Source organism: Misgurnus anguillicaudatus, chromosome 24 (assembly GCF_027580225.2).
Source record: "Misgurnus anguillicaudatus chromosome 24, ASM2758022v2, whole genome shotgun sequence".
In the NCBI taxonomy this organism is placed as follows: domain Eukaryota; kingdom Metazoa; phylum Chordata; class Actinopteri; order Cypriniformes; family Cobitidae; genus Misgurnus; species Misgurnus anguillicaudatus.
The window spans coordinates 16,796,392-16,815,581 of record NC_073360.2 but is presented as its reverse complement, the minus strand read 5'-3'; the positions used below and the strand labels follow the sequence as shown (position 1 = coordinate 16,815,581).

The window sequence follows — 19,190 nt, the reverse complement described above, 5'->3', positions numbered from 1 at the left end:
TGCTGACTTAAGTGCCGCAAACTAAGGACTACAATGATTTCAACACAAAATGGCCGCCCTTAACCTCTGAATCAGCCAATAGAAAGCCGGCAATGTTAAACAGTCACAGCAGCATGTGACACCATACATTCATGAATCATGAAGACATTCAAATTATATTAGTATTTAAATATTTTAAATTTAATTTGCTTAAAGAAATGTTTAACAATATGACAAATAAGTACATGCATTTATTTTACACGATTTTGAACAAGTTTGATTAAGATTCAACATGTTAATGAAATAGACAAACGTAATACTATTTTTAAAAAAAATGAAGATGATGAATAATATCATTTTGATTTTACTCACAAGCTGTTTATAAAAAAAGACTAAAGTTTGCAAACACTTAGATAAAAAAAATACTTTGATGATCAAGCCTGAACAAAATGATCAAGTTAAGTTGGACTTCTCCACTTAAACAAAGTTTTAATTTTTGCCATCTTTGTCGCTTTCTTTGGCTTGCTCACTGCTGAAATTGCTAACATCATGTTTTGGGTCAGGGTTTTATACTCTATTAATATCACTTTACATAATGATGTCACTGCAACCTTGTATATACTTCGCAATTTTTGAGGTTGATAATGCTATTGTAGATTTTATTTACATTTTTATGGTATTTTATTTACCTATCATAAACTTTAAAATGTAAAAGCGTCTCTACTTAAAACTTACTTCAATTGGTAACACCTAATATTTAAACATTTTTAACTTTAATTATTTCACTTAAACTGAAAGATTTAAGTTGAAAAAACATGACATTTTTAGGCATTATCAATAATTTGATTCAACTTTAACTTTTTACATTGTATTTTATTCAAATAATTTATATACCATTTAAGTATATACAATTGCTCTCTTAATAATCCCATAAAAATTCTTGGTACTGTGCTAGCACTTAAATATGTTTTTTTTTACTAATATACATAATATAATATACATTGTATAAAAACCTTATACTCTTTATATTTCATGTTATATTAATGTCTATCTACTGTCTATATACTACTAACATGTATATATTGTACATTTTCTGCTCTGCAACAATGCAACAATATTTTTTTTCAAAAGTACTATAGAAATACATTTGAATTAAAGTAATTCTAACAATTTTTTTGTTGTAAAGTGCATGATCCTCTACCTCTCTGCTGCCCTCTTGTTACTCTTAACTAGGTTAAGAGACCTCTCCAGCTCTCTTAAATAATTTAGGAGCTGAGACCTAGTCTTAACACTTAGGATGCTTTATAAATCAAATGTATTCTTAAGTCTAGGAATAAGAGTAAAATGACATCATTCTTAGAATTTTGACACAGTTAAGACTAAAATTTTACTCTGAGCGGCTTTATACATACGGGCCCTGATCTCATAAATTTCCGTGAAATAGTCACGCATTATTTTGCTCAGTTTTGCGTGACATTGTCACGTATTTCCACCATTTTCCGTGCCCCTGCCATGACTTTCTTTTCCGTGACAGTTTCACCTATTGATTACTCAGCTGTTTTTCCTATTATTAAACAATTGTCGCTTCGGTTTGTTTGGGGTTAGATTTTCTGTTTGCGTTAAAGTATTGGTTTATACTATTTTTTCGTATGCTTTTTAAACCATTCTCGTCTGACGTTAGGGTTAGAGTTGGGTTTGGGTAAGGATGTCATTTTATGAAGCCATAACAGAAAGTTGTTCTAACCCTAAACCGAAGCGACATTTGTAAGAAAATGGAAAAACAGTTGATTAACCAATACGTGAAACTGTCACGGAAAAGAAAGTCGTGGCAGGGGCACGGAAAATGGTGAAAATACGTGACAATGTCACGCAAAACTGAGCAAAATAATGCGTGATTATTTCACGTACAGTCTCTGGGAAATTCTGTTTTAATTTTTGACTGAAAATCACATCCATTTCGCTGGAATTGCTTCAATATGACGCGACTGTAAAAGTAAAAAAAATCTTTTTTTTTTGCAGATCTTTTACTCATTTGCATGAAAACCAAACATTCTGGAAACCTTATTACTTTATTTATTATTAAATAAGAAATAAGTAACATTGTATTGTTATTTTAGGGCTAATTTAAAACGAAAATGCAACAATAGTAAACTGCACATTTTCACATTTTCAGTGATTACAGTTTGCCTGTTGTGTTAAAAACCTTTTAATTACACACATTTCTGTTGTCTTGTTACATATGACTTGTGATCTCTGCCTTTCAAAAACACCCAACCTGAAACTAATTCGGATTTGTGTAAACTCGTTACCCTCTCTTGAATAAAGCAGTTAGATTACATGCAATGCAACAACATAATACATTTGAAAAATAATAATTATAAAATACAAAATCTGATACTAAAATTTGAACACGCGTGAAAGATTATTTTTGTTGTTTACGAAACAAATGTAAAATAATTAACTGATGAGACTAAGATTATATCAGCAGAGGTCAGAAAATTGTGTGCTGGCTACTGTTGCTATCAAATATCACATTACAAAACTGGAAGGGACGAAGTTCAAAAACGAGAAGCCAGCATTGGGGTAGAGGAAGACTTCCTTGTCCTGTGCTTTACCGAAGGGGAATTCCATGTTGGTTTACAGCAGACACAAAGCGTGCACTACGGTCAAATCTGGAGCATTAAACACGCCCTCTGATTGCGAAACATGACTTATTTCAGTCGTGTACACACTGTTCCTTAATCTTTTATAAATCGTAGCATATAGGTGAAAAGTACACGGGTCCTTTTATATTAAATAAAGAAAACTGATGCTTGAGCCACTGATGCAAAAACGCAATCTTCGCTATTATTTATAAGATTCGGTGCACATTTACTCAAAACAGACACGAAAGACTGTTTTGCATTGTATTTTAAATATTTTTAGCTTGCAATTCTTATCATTTAGGAATTATGTGCAATATTCTATTATGATGATTTAATTTTCTCAGATTTTACCATCATTGGTATTTTACTATTGCTGGGAATTTCAAAACGGATTTTCCTTTCTGTGTACAGTTCTTGTTCAACTGGTTGAGTCTTTAGATAACTGTGACCATAAAGTTTTATTTTACCATAACATTTTTACGACATAGAGTTATTAAATGGAAAATGTTTCTCTAAAAAACACTTTTAAATTAAATGAACTTTAGTGAACTTTACTGTAAGGCTGCTTCGAAGTTGTTTTGTATAAAGAGCTAAATGTGACTTGACTTGACTTGTTTGGTATTAGGGCAATCTCTTTCCAAAGATCTTTGTAAAGATTTTGTGAATGCGTTCGAAGATACCAAACTAAAATATGTTGCTATGGTCAAAGACAAATGTTAAAACTTAGTAGGACTTAATTATATACATTTTATTTGTTGGCTGGCATATTCTTTTTTTTAATAAATGTGCTTTGTTGGCTGACCCTATATGTGTACATTTTATGTAGGTTACAAATAATTTTAAAGTAATAATATTTTAATGTTTTTTTTACAAATAATATTTTTTATTTTTACTTGACCTTTATTTAGACGAATCCCTTTAAGCCATTGAAAAAGAAAGAGTACAGCAGAATTAAGAAAAAATATTTTTATTGTAGAAAAGATAAATGAATAATTTGTTCGTAAATTATACTCACACACTTTTAGTTCTCTGCAATCAACCTTGTTGCCTACCAAACTACTCTAAGCTCAATCATGCCTTCGTTTGCCTTGACCTAAACTCTAATTAAATCCAAATGTTTTGAAATGAACGATTTATGACACTGAATTGTCGCGCAAAGTGCATCAAAATACATTTTATAAGTAACACATCTCTGGGTTTAAGGTCTCCCTTCTGAAATAGCTGTCGTCAGCATATGAAAAGTAACAGTCTGTTGAGCCATAGGGTGCGTACTCTGAGGTTGTCATGCCATCCTGTAGATTGGACAAGTGCGACAGACAAAAGCAATGCTGTAGGTTACAATGCTGATAGTGGTAATTTTCTGGAGAGAAACTGGAACTCATATCCATCCGTGTCGGGGAGCTGTAACACGAAGAAGATGAGGAGTGGGACTGAGGGGGGGAGTAACTGTTGTAATCGACTGGACTGGGTAGATTGAAGGAGTCTGATTGTGATCTTGAAACCTGAATGAAACGAAACCATAAAAATGTTTAGAGGCTGTATATCGGCTTATATGCAAAAAAATTAAGTAATAAAAATCCCCAAAAGACGAATTACATACCATGCTTGTACCATAAAAGTCCGTATTTGAGGGTAGATATCCATTAGACCACTGCGTAGAAGTGGGGCACCCGAAATTGTTGCTGAAAGTCTCAGGTGGCATCATGTTCATCATCTGTTGATGATCATAAGCGTTTTCCAGCGGGATGTTGGCATGCTCAGTAAATGAACGTGTCTGGAAATAGGGATCTGGAGCTTGCCTTCCAGAGAAAACATCAAGTTGGGCTGTGGGGAAGACAGAAAATACTGGCTTGAGCACAGGGGAACATTTAAATTAGGCCAGTAAGACTTGGGATGATGTCACGAGACCATCAGCCAAACAGCTAAATCACATTTGAATAGTAGTTTATAAAAAGGAGATCATTCACCCTAAGGAGCACATATGTGGTGTCATTGTTTTTTTCTTTTCTTACAAATACAATGAGCTGATGCCTGACGGTGGATGAAATTGATTTCTATTTGGAGATAGTAAGTTGCATGCAGTCAGTGTATTTGTTTTGTCTTGTCTTAACTAAAATTCAAGCTCAAAATGCAAGGTTTCTAGCCTAACATGCAAGCTCTTACATGTTGCACAATGACTTATTAACTTTTCAAGTTGGCTAATTTATTTTTTACAATTGTGCATGATTTCTGCAGGAAGCTTTAATTTGTAAACAACGTGACTATTCTTGACTAGGACAAAATAGACCACCACGTATCTGTGTGCAAGTTTATAAGCTAGTATTTTGTAAAAACCTACTATTTAAGGTCGTAGAGCAGACATCGCGATCCGTCATGGCTTGTGATTTCTAAAGGATTAAAAAGAGAAACAAAAATTAGAAATGTGTGTGAGTAAGAGAGAGAGAGAGAGAGAGAGAGAGAGAGAGAGAGAGAGAGAGAGAGAGAGAGAGAGAGAGAGAGAGAGAGAGAGAGAGCATGCACGTAACGAGAACAAATATTCATCATTATTAAGTTCAGTTTTTTCTTCAAGTCATGTGAAACATAGATATGGCTCCGTTAACTACCATGTGGCAACCACTCAATCATGGCATCTTGCACAAAACACAAACAGGCCTGAGGGGGCGTGGCACTTTTTGTTTAGTTGGTGATTGAATGTTGTCTTACAAAGACCATACTTTATTTTACTTGTTTGTTTGTTTACTTGTGAAACTGCACGTCATTTGTTAATATGTTTAACACCATTTGTTTACCGTTGCGGTTTTTTGTGCCTGCAGGGCTCGGTGCTTCTGCAGTAACTCCTTGACTGTAGTCTTCACACGTACACCCTGGTAGACTTTGGTTTTGTCTGCTGAAGAAAAAAATGACATTAAAAATGGTTTTCATCTTAGTTTATTCCTCTTATTATTATTTTTTTCGCAGGATTTAAATGTAGTGTGCAACATGACTTATATTGCATTTTATTGTTTGAATGGAGACTGTAAAAATGTAAAAAAAAAAAATTTATTTGCCAAAAAGAAAACTTTTGTTTGATACATTTGCCGAAAAAAAACTTCTTTATAAGTCTAATCGTATCATTTGCCAGAAATATATATAGGCTATATACTGACATATTACAATTTCAGACTTAAAAAAAATCATAAAATGTTTACATTTATTCTTGTTTGTGTTAATGCTCCTTCATATTAAGCCTGTTTTTATAAGCACATGCATATCTCCCATATGCACCGTTGAATGCCCATAGAAACACTGAATAAATCGATACATTGTATAAGATTAGAAATGATACTTTGCCTGTCTTCCCAGTTTAAACTCCGCTGGCTCGTGTGCACAAGCACCCGGCAGTGAATGGGTTATTTTTTTGCATTACAACAGAGAAGGAATTTGCTCTCCAGCCATCTTTGTCCCGGCACGAGAAGTTTAAATCGGGTTTAGGTTATTTCGAACTTAACAAAGTAAAAACTTAACTAATCTTAAACAAATGGTTACGTAGGCTAGTATAGATTGGCAGGTATATGTTACCCGATCAGTGTCTACAGAAGCGTGCAGCTGTTTGTGTGCGGAAACCGGGAAAACACTTTTAACGCTGTTTGGGAGAACAGGAGAGAAAGCGAGAGATCTGCAGCAGACGCCTCTGCAAGTTACAAACGTAAGTAAAATCATTTAAAAACAAGAATAGGCTAAATGTGCATTCGCATATGACAACAGGGATAGTACGGCAAAATGTGCAGCTTATCTTAAATTCGGTTTGTGTATACAGAAACAAGATTTGATTTGGCACAAAGAAAGCGCAAATTTGTGGATACGCTACAATTTATACGTTCATAAATTTGGTGTTTTAAATTCCCTAATAGAGTTTAAAATCAAAGTTAGTTTTTGCAATGCGCTCGTCAGATCTGAAGTTATTTCTTAATATAGTTAATGGGGCAGTCCTCTATCTCTTCCTAGAGGAGTGAAGCCGCGCCTAAAAACAACAACCCCCATATGAAATGTGCGAAAAATTGATGGAAAAAATAGTTGTCCTTCTTTCCTAATTTTTTAATTGGTTGTTCAGCCTTGTGAAGACATACACAGTGGGACGTCTTCCTGCACGTTAATATATATAAAATTACTGTCGGAACATAAGTGATTCAAAAACAACGCCACGCCATGGCTGAGTTCATAGAAGCAGTTGAGTTTAAAGAGGGCAAAATGTGCGCTTGATGTTGATAAGATAGCACAAAAAGTCCTTCGGCAGTGTTTTGATGGGCTCGTTGACAGCTTAATCTATTCTGATAAATATTCATATGCGCCCAAGAAACGATTGAATTCTGTTTAAAATGCATCAATTGTGTTAAATCATCGATGTTAAGTGGCTATTGGTTATTCAAAGAACACGCACGTTCAATTTTACATGATCGTACCTGAAATCGTCAGGTTAAAAAAAAACAAAGAGTGAATGCGTCTTCAGATAAACCCAAGTTAATTTTGCTTGCAAAACGTTGAGTTAAAATGCAAGTCAGTCTTAAAATTCACAAGACTTTTAATAAAACAGAATTAATTAATCATTAGAAATATTGCTGACTTTCCCTGTGATTTAACTGCACATTTCATGTCTTTCACCAAAAACATAATAATACACAAATGTCTTTTAGTTAAATCATTTACATGTGTTTGCTTTGGAAAATATAGATTAGTAAGATTGCATCATTTGTCATGTACATTTCAAACAACTTTTTTTACCAGTATTTTATTCATTTTACTAACATTTGTTTTTTAAAATGTTTTTCAGGTTGCTAAAGAAGAAAACATCTCTTAAATGAAAGAAAGAAATATTCACTTACCAGACATATTGGCCTGAAAAGGAGGAAAAATCTGGAAGAGCTACAATGAAATACCCCAACGTCAGTTCTTTGCTCTATTATATGGGCAAGAACGAATTATTCACAAAAGTCTCAAAAAGTCTCAACAAAGTAACCTCAAAACACTCTCAGGACATACAATTATACAGTAATATAGCTAGGGATATTTTAGTTTGAGTTTTTCTCCCCTCATCCCTACTATTTAAAACCCCAAGAACTCCATGATTTGACAATGATTTGATTGCGCGATACTTTCAATTTGAATATTCAAAGGCTTCGTTAAAAGACTTATTTCTTAGAGATATTCGCTATTTTAGTGCATATAACAACATCTCTTTTAATAGAATGTTGTGTTATTTCACACTTTGACATTAGACAAATATATATTTTTAACATTTTATCATCCTTTTGCTCTTAGTGGCTGAAGTCTCCCTTAGAGCCACTTTTTCAACTTTATAATGAGACTGGGACAACAAATGAAGTTTTACATCACACGAAGCATTGCAATTATATTCTATAACATGTAATCATCTAAAATAAATTAAAAAGGGGTCGTCTGGTTTAGATTTATCCAGTATTTTGGGAATTATTAGAGTGGTGGGCGTGGCATATGACAGCAGCCATGTTTGTCATCAGAACAATTGGGATCTCTGTTAAAATGAACTTATTGGGATAGTAGAGGCAAATATGGAAAGATTGGATATGAAATATATTCAATTAAAATAATTTGTTAGATTTGAAAACTCAATTGCAATCACAGTTTTTGAAAACGACACCATGAACCAATATGACTTTCACAGACCAAGTTCACTGAGACTTTCACATCATGTTAATGTTGTAACAATCATATAAAATTTCTTACGCGTTAAGATAGTATTTTAATTTTAATTAAATAAAAAAATTATTCGATTTCTTTAAGATATGGCACATTTATTATCATCACAGAGATGCTGATTTGATGCTGATGCTGATGTACAAGCCCAAACAAAATGTTCAAATACCTGGCTTTAGTTCAAACTGTAATTGAATGTATATGGTATTTAAAATAAAAAAAGATGCAAAAAAACACATTTTTGTTTCGTTGAACTTTATTCAGTGTCACCAAACACAATTTAAAATTGCATTTAAAGTCGAATCTTATAAGTTTTTGTAGGATTTTTTTGTCATACAGGTGTTTTTACATTTTAAAGAAAGTTGGAAAATCTCATAAATGTGTCAATTTAAGAAATGCATTTTAACATTTATGCAATTTTACAATTGCAAGATAATCGACATTTAAGATGTTTTGATTAAAAATATGGTATTTTACAAATTATTTATTTAAATACCTTTTTTGCTCTTAATTCAAACGGCATCTCGAAAGAATATTAGACATTTCACATTTTGTCTAAAACTAATCTCGTATTAAAATCTTGACTTATTGAAATCTTAAAGCAATAATACAATTTTCTTTTCAATTTTTCGATGTCATTCGATTTCTAAATTGTCCATGAAGTTAAGCTATCTCTTATATTCTACATCATTTCATGGGGTTTTAGGTGGGTTTGCTGGATGGACGAATGTCGCCGCCTGCTGGTTAAAATGTGTAACTTACAGTCTGGTTGTGTGAATTGTGTATTCAAATAAAGTATGTCACTTGCCAATTAAATATACAGCCACATATTTGCAAACTTTCTTTTTCTGTGCTTATATTAGGGACAGGTAGGCACTTGCATAAATGAAAATCCACTTGACTTGTAAATCCCATTTGGCTAGAAGTTTTATTTACCTTTAAGACAGTTTTCACAACATGCTTTTGAATGGAAAAACTCATCTTAAAAACAAACAAGAAAAATAAAGAGGACAAGAATAGATATTACACAGCAACTTAAAATATCATAACACTTAAATTCTTTGCAAGAAATATACATTTAAATAGACTCAAAGTCACTTATGTGTCATAAAAAAATCCCAATATACAAACTCATATACTGATCACCCTTATCTAGCTGTGAACAATAGAACTTGTGATTATCTTCCTATAAAACTGAACATAAAATGACAAGAAATTATTCAAATAAAACAAAGACAATGCAGTATTATTTGTTCCCCCATACAGTATATAAAGCCTTAGCCCTGCTAAGTAAATCTGACAGTGCGTTTTTAGTGCTTACTTGTGAATTGAAGAGGTGTTGATCTGCTTGGCTTTAAGCCCTTATTTCCTTATAGTTCATTATCAGAATGCCCTCCTGACCTCATACTGTGACCAAGTGCTAGCAGTGTCCTCTTTTGCCCATCCAAGGCTGTTGCTCAGGGCTGGATGGGCGCCGGGACTGTCGTCTGATGGTAACGCTGGCAGTTTGGTTGCAGGCTCAGTCATAAAGGATGCGGATGCAAAACTGCCAGATGTGGGCTGGAAAGACGAATGGTAATTGATTTCATCCAGAGAATGAAGGGAATATGTCTGCGATGATGTCATGCTAGAACCCCGAGAGGATGAGCGGAACTGGGTAGGACTTGTGGTCTCGGGGTTGACCAGAGACCCGGATGCAGACAAGGGTACAGGGGTCAGACCATCTCCACATAGACCATCTACTGCTTCTGTCCCAGTGGGCTCCCAAGAATCCCTCTGCAAGATACATAACATGAATTCAAAAACTGAAAAGGGACTCTCGTGCAAAAACTGTCCCTGGCGCAGGACCCTTTACAAAGGTCCTAATATGTACCTTTTAGGTACTAATATGCAGTCTTTGGGTACAACAGTGTACTTTTTTAAAGGGTACTGTCCCAGTGACAGATTCTGATCTGATAATTACAGAAAATTACAACAAACTAGGGGATTAGAGGTTATATGGACTATCGTATTATATATTGTAAAAGGCTATATAATAGTTTGATTTGAAACAGATGTAAAAGAATGGTGGACAGTAAGATGTTTGCAACACCAAGACCATGGGTTCAAACCCCATTACATACTGATCAAATTTATATCTTGACTTCATAAACCGTTTTGGATAAAAAAAGCCCAATAACAAGTAAAAAAGTTAATAGATGGACACTAGGAGATTTTAATGACAAAAATTATGAAATTTGTGACCCTGCCTATGAAAACCCAGCTAAAGTATTTTTTTGTAATTTACTGTTTTCTAAAAAAAAGTCATTCTACAAAATGTAAAGGACATTGTGTGAAAATATCACCTTGATATCTTTAATGCTGACTGAGTAAGGTCATGTCAGAGATTGATATCAATGAGTGAAATTTTGAACTAAATCTCAAAATTAGATGATAAGATTTATGAGCCTGGATTTCACAGACAGTGTCACATTTATTTATTTATTAAACTAGCTTTTGTAACACCCTTGTTTTCTTACCAGCAAATAATGTGAAGGGTCACCAGAGTATGTAGGAAGCAGGGAGGATAATGCAGAGGATGAGAAGATTGTACTTCCTCCGCTGGAGAAAGGTGAGCTCCGGTAGTCTCCGAAGGACTCTGGGTAGTAGCTATCTATAAGGGAGGAATAGCCGGACATGCATCCAGTGTCGCATGAGAGAGATTTCCCTGTCAGTGCTGATGGGTAGACATCAGAAGGAAACGGTTTTGTTGAGGAGCAAAACTCATCTGTGATGAAAGGTCTTCTCATGCCATAGTAACTCGGAAGCATGTGAGACCCTAAATGGAGCAAAGAAACAAAAATGGCAATGCAGTTTGGATTGTTAAGTGATGCCTATATAATAAATATATAGTGTATAATTAGTGTTTACTAATGTTCGTGCCATCACATATGTATAATAAATTAATCAAAAAGTATCTACAAATACTATTACATAAAAAGTTGGAAAACTGAACAGATCCAGATTCCATGTTTTTAAATATGTATTTTATATTTATATAAAGTAGGGCTGTCAAAAGATTAATCGCGATTAATCGCATACAAAATAAAAGTTTGTGTTTGCATAATATATTTGTATGTGTATTGTGTGTAATTACTATGTATATATAAATACACAGATACTATATGTATACATTGAAGAAAAAGTTTATTTATGTATAATTTTTTTTAAATTTATATATAATATAAAAACTTTTATTTTGTATGCGATTAATCGCGATTAATCTTTTGACAGTCCTAATATAAAGTGATCGTATCTCACCAGTCATTTGAACAAATGGACTTTGTGGAGTTGATACACCCTAAAAACAAACAAAAGCGCGTCAAGTCAACCAAAATATACCAACTCAAACTGATTATATGATCTCATTAGTTTTTCATTACCCAGCATTTTACTGTGAACATTTTGAAAGACTTTGACTAATGCAATGCAGCGTAATGACACATGGCAAAAGCATATTAAATATTTGCATACATCTAATGAGTTTCCCTCCAAACCCTAGGGAGATTCTCACGCAATAACGCAACATTTAGGCCCAATCAGATGATTTACACATAGTAAAAAACACTAGTAGCATTTTTGTCAAATCAACATATATTTTTATGTTACTTTAACTTAAAAAATTAAGTTAAAGAATTTCAAATTGAATTTAAAAGATATGTCACCTTTTTTAAGCCAAAACTTAAAATATTAGGTTGAAGTTGTTTTAACTTCATGCTGCATTAGTGTATAATAATCTGTATAGTCACTCAAAACATGTTTTGTCTTTTCTCACTTTCTCCAGTAACCCCCTATTAAACACCACGGTTCCATTCCCGAAATAACAATGGGACCTAAGGATTTGCAGCATACAATATTGTTATTGAATGGTCTAGGGCTTATGGTAAAGTAATACAGAGGCTTTCTTCCGTTTGCATATTACAAGCATAAAAGAGTTGATATCAAGGCAGCACTGGCTGGAGGCAAGCAAATTTTGAGGCTAGTATTTGAATGTCATTTGCTCATCCCAAGACTTCCCTATGTGAACAACCTACGCCTCAGTGCCTCTTTGAAGGCATGGTATGGAAATCAGGCTGTTGAAGAGCTCTGAGGCTATGGCACCTGATGCAGGCAGGAGATAAAAGCAGGGACGAGTTGGTGTTAGTGTGCGTTGTTGGGGGTGGAAAGGCTCTAAAGTAGTAAATTCGATCCATTGGCGGAAAAACAGCTGTAGATATGGTGAAATAAAGACTGTAGTAAAACTAGCATGTGTTTACTGGCTTCTGTATTATATAAGGGCTCTGCTTGTGGTTTGTTGCTTAGATGATCGTATTATATGCTTTGCATATGTCATGTTGCTGAATATAAAGTGACGTTTTAGTTTAGATGCAAGCTATTTGTGTTTGTTTCTGCCTATTTTAACACAACTTGGCTTTGCAAATCAATTTAACATACTATTTTATGGTTTGACTTAAAAAGTTGACATAACTTAAAAAAACAAGTTGAAATTGCATGACATAATTTGTTAAGTTAAAGTAACAAGAAAATATATGTTGATTTGACAAAAGTACAATGTACATGCTTAGTTTACTTATATTGTTTTGTGTATCAGATCAGTGCAATGATCACATAGTATAATATCAGCTCTCAATGTACAATGTTTTGCAGTCAACTTTGAAGTGGTATTTAATACATAATTGGTTAAGTTAAATTAACATAAAATATAATAAAGTTATGTCAACGTATCACAGGTCAAAACTTTAAATAGTTGGTTGAATTGACTTATTGTTTTAACTTCATGCTGCATTTTTATTTACAGTGCATGCAAAAATAAAATAAAATAAAATAAATTCACCAAAGATTACATAAGAAGATAATTGACTGTCGTTCGGCTAAAACTCGTGGCAAGTGGCTCCATTGTTTTGGTCCTATGTTTGGACATGACTTCTATGGACAATGTTTGCTAAAGTCTGCAGATGGCTCTTCTACCTCCAATAAAAGGCTATAGATTTAGAAGTAAGCTCATTATAAAGCCAGTTTTGTTCTGCGTGGCCTCAACATGCTTCGATTCTCTCGTGCAACCCTCCCCCTGCTTAACCATTGTAATGTGTATTTGGTCTCAGCAGATTCACAATGATTGACACCTATATGCATTTCTTTTCATTGGGTTTTGAATACATAGTTACTTTTCAGCTGTTACATAATAGACAAATGATAAATTTTCAGCCATGGATTAAATAACCAAGAACAGATCAGTCACAGTTTATGTCACGACAGAAATGATCAGATTATGTACAAGCTTCTCTCCAAAGCCTATGCGTTACATTTCACTTTCCTACTAGTCAAACACAAAGTGAGCGCAGTAAGTGCAATTGACACGCAGTCGAAAGATTTTGTCTCTTGTATAGCCAGATGTATACAGTCTGATTTGTGCTTGTCTGGAGTGACAACAGGAGACTTGTCTGTGGTCGGCTGGAGGAACAATGTAGTGGAGCAGGTGTGCGAGTCTTTGACTTTGCATAGCCGTACCACAGCACCAAAAGATTGATTTACTCCATGACCTCAGGAGTTCGCGGCCATCGGCACTGTCGCTATTGTCTGCCACTTATGTGAAGGTATTTACTAATGGGCTTTGCTTCATCCCACTTGTGTGAGAAGGGGACAAGATTCTAAGCGCTCATATCAGAGACAAAACAGGCAGAAATCATTAGAATAAAAAAGGAAGCCAATGAGCAAATAATGTGGTGGGACACAGAATATGCCAACTGTTTTAAACTGTCTGTTTGCATTTCAAAAAGAAGAGCAGAGTGACAGGATGAATGGGGTAAAAGAAAGCATTGTGAACAGCAGGGCGGGGTACGTTTCAGTTGACTGTATTGACCAGGTAAGATTAAGTGTCGGACTTACAGTGTAGTGCGGCCCATTCGTCTGCCGCGACCTCTTTTCTGCCAGCAGATCTTTCACTGTGTGCTTGACTCTGACCCCTTGATAGACTCGTTTTGAACATTCTGGGAAACACACAGCAGTAAAAGTGCTTTTGTGAGCTAAAACGTGGGACAGAAATTGAATCTTGCATTTACACACTGGCAGACACTTTTATCCAAAAAGACAAAACATAAATTGTGCATTTCTGGAATCGAACCCACAACCTTTTGCTCTATAAACGCAATGCTCTATCTGAGCTACAGGAAAAAGAATCATATTTTTATGTTTCTTTAACTTGAAAAATTAAGTTAAACAATTTTAATTTTAATTTATAAGTTACGTCAACTTTTTAAAGGAAAACAACACCGTTTTTCAATATTTTACTATGTTCTTACCTCAACTTAGATTAATTAATACATATCTATCTTTTTTTAATGCGTGCACTTTTAATCTTTGAACATCGCTTTTTGAATGTGTTGGCATTTAGCCTAGCCCCTTTCATTCCTATGGCTCCAAACAAAAGTTTTATTTTGTGCCACCATATTTACTTGTGCAACTACTCGTATAACAGTCTTTAAATAGGGAAAACATGGAAGTGTTTGGTGGCTTCTGAGTTCATCCCTGTTTGGATCCTAAGGAATGAATGGGGCTAGGCTAAAGCTAACACATTTACGAATCGCTGTGCAAAGATTAAAAGTGCACGATCTGAAGAAGGATGGGTATGTTTTAATTTGTCTGAATTGAGGTGGGAACATAGTGAAATATTGAAAAACGGTGGCGTTTTCCTTTAAGGCAAAACTTAAAAAAGCAAGTTGAATTGACTTGCAAAACCAAGCTGTTTTAACTGCATTCACTGTATAAAAAAAATGCAGCATACGCAGCACTTATGTCAAATTAACATATATTTTTTGTGTTTTTCATCTATTTTTATTTTATTAAACAGTTTCAACTTGAATTTATAAGTTGTGTCAACTTTTTTAAGCCAAAACTTAAAAAAGTAGGTTGAATTGACTTGCAAAACCAAGTTGTTTTAACTTCGTGCTGCCTTTTTTTACAGTTTATGTAGAGTTGACTTGCATTATTAAGTTGTTTAAACTTGTGTCCATAAACTAAACAATATAAAAGAAATCATATCAGATAATTAAAGTGCTTTGCACTATTCTGCTGCTGCATGCAAGTACTTCGATTAGGTTTTGACTTCTGATAAGTTGACATAACTAAAAAAAATTGAAATTGTTTAACTTTAAATTGTAAATTTAAGTTAAAATAACATAATATGATATTATTTTTACAATGCATAAGTTACAATTGTAATACTGAATCAAATTCACTTTTAATTGGATTTAAGATATGATAAAATAACAGTAAAAATATTGACAGTCAGATTTATCACAAATAACAAATTTAGCATGAATAAATATAATAGTGTTTAATGAGAAGAGAGTTTAAAGCTCTGTACTTAAAAAATATATATATTTTCCCACAGATGATTATGAATGGGGTAGGCTCTCTTTTTTTATTTGGAAGACTATGCATCTATAACTGGCATGGAAATTATCTTTGGTTTTGGTCAATGCAAATTGGTCAGTTTACAAACACTAACTCTCCAATCGAAACATCACGGGGAGCTGATTATCAATTTACATTTATTTGGTATCCGCTGTTATGATTCGTCTTGATGCCAGTTTAAGGAAGAGGATGTGCGGGGCACATTATAAAGTGAGTCATCATTACACATTGACTGGCCTGAAATGAACCAATAGGCTATCTAAAGCAACTATGCTCTCTCAAATACAGTAAGAAAGATTCCTGGGAAGCGCAGGCCAACAGAACACTGCATTTGCAATTTAAAATATCTCTGATAGGAAATTGCATGCAAAAATCATTGTAGCGTTATGTAAAAGACCCCAGCTTCATGAATGAAGTTGAAGAAGTTTCTGCTATTTATAAACATCGAAGAGTCTTTAAAATATAATAATTAACTTATCTTGCTTGTTTAATCTTTACAAAATTGACTTAAAGTACCATTAAAACCTTTATAATGAAATACTTAGACTTGTTAACATTAGAGTTAATATTAAGTGGTTTTAATTCAAACAGGATTACTCTTACAAATTAAACATTATAAAAATAAAACTACACTTTTAGAAAAATGCTAAATTTGTACCTTTAGTGTTACAGGATAAGAAAACGTAATATACACCTATACTTTTTAACGTTAAACACAGACTTACGTTATACACTCCTAAAGTGAACATTAATTGTTAATTAATAACGTAAGGCAGGTGCACCTTTCGGGTGTACTGTCCCATACAGTGACAAGCTCCATATTTGGCACACTCTTCACCACAGTATACTTCATTTTTACTTTAAAAATTCATACTAGTAACATTATTCTGAATGTAAAACTACACCTTACCGGTTTCCATGCTGCTGATACCTCTGAAGTACAATAAGTGGCACGAAATTCACAATCAGCTATCTATCCCAGTGAAACGACAGTATCTACTCCTACACTCCAGCCGAAATTGACCATTATACCAAAGACACGAAATCCAACTCAGCTTAAGAGAACGAGACTATAGATGATGATCAGAAGTCAGCTTTTGAAATGACCCTAGCACATTTGTTTGCATGCAAATAATTGCCAGGACGTTTTTCAAGCATTTGCATCAACCTTGTAGATTAGCAATGAGAGAGCACGCATGACACGCCAACATCATTGGTAAATTCATGTCTAACCTTTGCTGGTTGCCGAATCAAGTATTCTGCATGTTTCTCGTGCTTATATTAGCATGCATTGGTGTTGCATACGAGTTACATTATCAAATTAGTGAGGATGACAAAAGATGGAGCAAAATGAAGATCAGATACCTCAGCAGACCTTTGAACTGTCTGGTGAAGCTTCATGTCTACAGATAGAGATTTCAAATGCCCTGGAGTATTTACTGTTTCATGTAAGTGATTTTAGTGACTTTCATCTTGGATTGTTTGAACTGCACAGGCTGACAAAACAAAGATTAGTGTTTTGTTCTCTCTCCTAAGAATGGATTATCGGTGACTCATTATCTCCAGAGACACTTATTCCTCCATTAGGTGCTGACATTCAGTTTGCAACATATAGGTAGAGCACCTTACAGCTATATCTTTTAGTCTCAATCTAATCTTATCTTATTACTGCAATTACAATGTGTCTGAAACACTACCTGTAAGTTTAAGGTCACTAACTCTTTATTGATAATTGTGGAAAAATAAGTCATCACTATGTAACTATAGGGATTATGTTGTAACTAAAAATAAACAAATAAACCAAAACCATGTTATATTTTACCATCTTTGCCTAGAAATGTTTACAGAAATGTACTTTTGTCATTTAATCAAGCAGCTTCATTAGGTGTATATTTGAACAGCAAAAATTACAACTTTTCTAAAATATTATTGACTGCTTTTTCTTTATTATTTGGTCCAAAGTAATGTTAGTTCAAGTCACTATTTAAAAAAACACTTTTTAAATAACATTTTTGTTTTGTAATGAAATACATTTTTGTGTAATAATTCATGTATAATTATAAAAATAAATGTCAATCATGTTTTTGTCTACACAAACTTCACCTATATTACATATAAATATAAATATTTATTATATAAATATTTATTTTTCTTAAAATTATACATGTATGTGTGTGTATTTATATAAACATAATTATTATACGCAGTACACACACACATATTATGTAAACAAAAACTTTTATTCTGCAAATGATTAGTCGCGACTAATCGTGAGGCAGCACTAGACTTTATTGCTAATTATTTAGCTTTTTGCTCTGGTTACTAAAAAAATGTCAAACATTTGTGGGGAGAGATATGGTATCAGACAGAAATTTATTATGCTGTTTCTTACTCTTTTTTATAAAAAATTTTTCACTCTCAAAAATAAAAGTGTTTAAAAGGTTCTTTACAGCAATGTTACAGCAAACCCATTTTTGGTTCCTTAATGAAAAATTCAATTAAAGGTTCTTAAAAGAACTGTTTCTTACATTTTTATAAAAACCTTTTATGTCGCTACAAAGAACCTTTTTACAACAGAAAGCTTTTTTAGATGTTAAAGGTTCTTTACGGCATCGTGAAGCACTTTTATTTTTAAGAGTGTAAATTGTATACAACGGCATTGGTGTACCTTGTAACGCAGCAACAAACCACCAGTCGTTTGTGGTGGAGTAAAATACTGTATAGATTCTTGAACAATAAAAACAAAGGTGTTTTTGTTGTTCTCTGAAATAGGATAACGATACATGGCTATGCAACTCAGTTGAACTGGTGCCACTTATTCTGAAAGCATGACACTGTGATACTTTGCATTTGCACAGATGGTTAGGGAGGAGCATTATTGACACGTCTTCAATACAGGTGGCATCAATTGTTGCTTTCATTGAAATATAAATTGTAATTCTGTGTTAATATGAAACACCTCAGTGAGTAAAAAATTAAACTGGAAGTGGTCTTCAATAGCGTAAAAATTTACAAATTACTAAGAAAGTGATTGTTATGGCAGTATGGTCTCAAATTTCAATAATAATGGATGTTTATGACTATATTTATTACTGGTAAACTGAACTTGGGAACAATTATTAAAGCCCAGTCATTTCATGTGAATAGGCAATGTAAAACAGGTTTTTGATTAACAATAAGGGCTGGTTTTGACTTGCTGTTAAATACAGATAAATGCAAATTTGACGGTGACAGACTATGAGAAACCTTCTTGCAAAGTAAAGGTTAATTGTTTTGGAGAATTGAATAGATGACAGTGTGTCAAATTTGCAGTAGTATGTTAATCAAATTTAAACAAATAGTATAGCGAATAAATGCTGAAATATTAATTTCTACTCAAATATGAATAAATATTTTAATCTTTAG

General features: G+C 33.5%; 2 protein-coding genes and 1 long non-coding RNA gene across 4 annotated transcripts; 1 reads left to right on the top strand and 2 right to left on the bottom strand.

Annotated features, from left to right (window-relative positions):
- Window positions 1-3,575: 3,575 nt before the first annotated feature.
- On the bottom strand, window positions 3,576-7,505 carry linc.pou2af1 (lnc RNA pou2af1). 2 transcript variants are annotated; one of them, XM_055196230.1, is made up of 5 exons: window positions 7,484-7,505; window positions 5,414-5,511; window positions 4,963-5,011; window positions 4,225-4,448; window positions 3,576-4,126 (listed from the first exon to the last, which is right to left on the bottom strand). In XM_055196230.1, the coding sequence occupies exons 1-5, from the start codon at window positions 7,488-7,490 to the stop codon at window positions 3,800-3,802; spliced, it is 705 nt and encodes a 234-aa protein (XP_055052205.1). In that variant the 5' UTR covers window positions 7,491-7,505; the 3' UTR covers window positions 3,576-3,799. The 2 variants fall into 2 exon arrangements, with proteins under 2 accessions (XP_055052205.1, XP_055052206.1); XM_055196231.1 differs by having other exon boundaries at window positions 5,414-5,508.
- On the top strand, window positions 4,459-5,550 carry LOC129437876 (uncharacterized). Its single transcript, XR_008642385.2, has 2 exons — window positions 4,459-4,691; window positions 5,438-5,550. It is a non-coding gene; the product is annotated as an uncharacterized lncRNA (long non-coding RNA).
- Window positions 7,506-8,646: 1,141 nt separating the features above from the next.
- pou2af2 (POU class 2 homeobox associating factor 2) lies at window positions 8,647-17,672 on the bottom strand. Its single transcript, XM_055196229.2, has 5 exons — window positions 16,696-17,672; window positions 14,259-14,359; window positions 11,634-11,673; window positions 10,853-11,151; window positions 8,647-10,109 (listed from the first exon to the last, which is right to left on the bottom strand). Exons 1-5 carry the CDS (start codon window positions 16,703-16,705, stop codon window positions 9,717-9,719), a joined length of 843 nt encoding a protein of 280 aa, XP_055052204.1. The 5' UTR covers window positions 16,706-17,672; the 3' UTR covers window positions 8,647-9,716.
- Window positions 17,673-19,190: the final 1,518 nt, after the last annotated feature.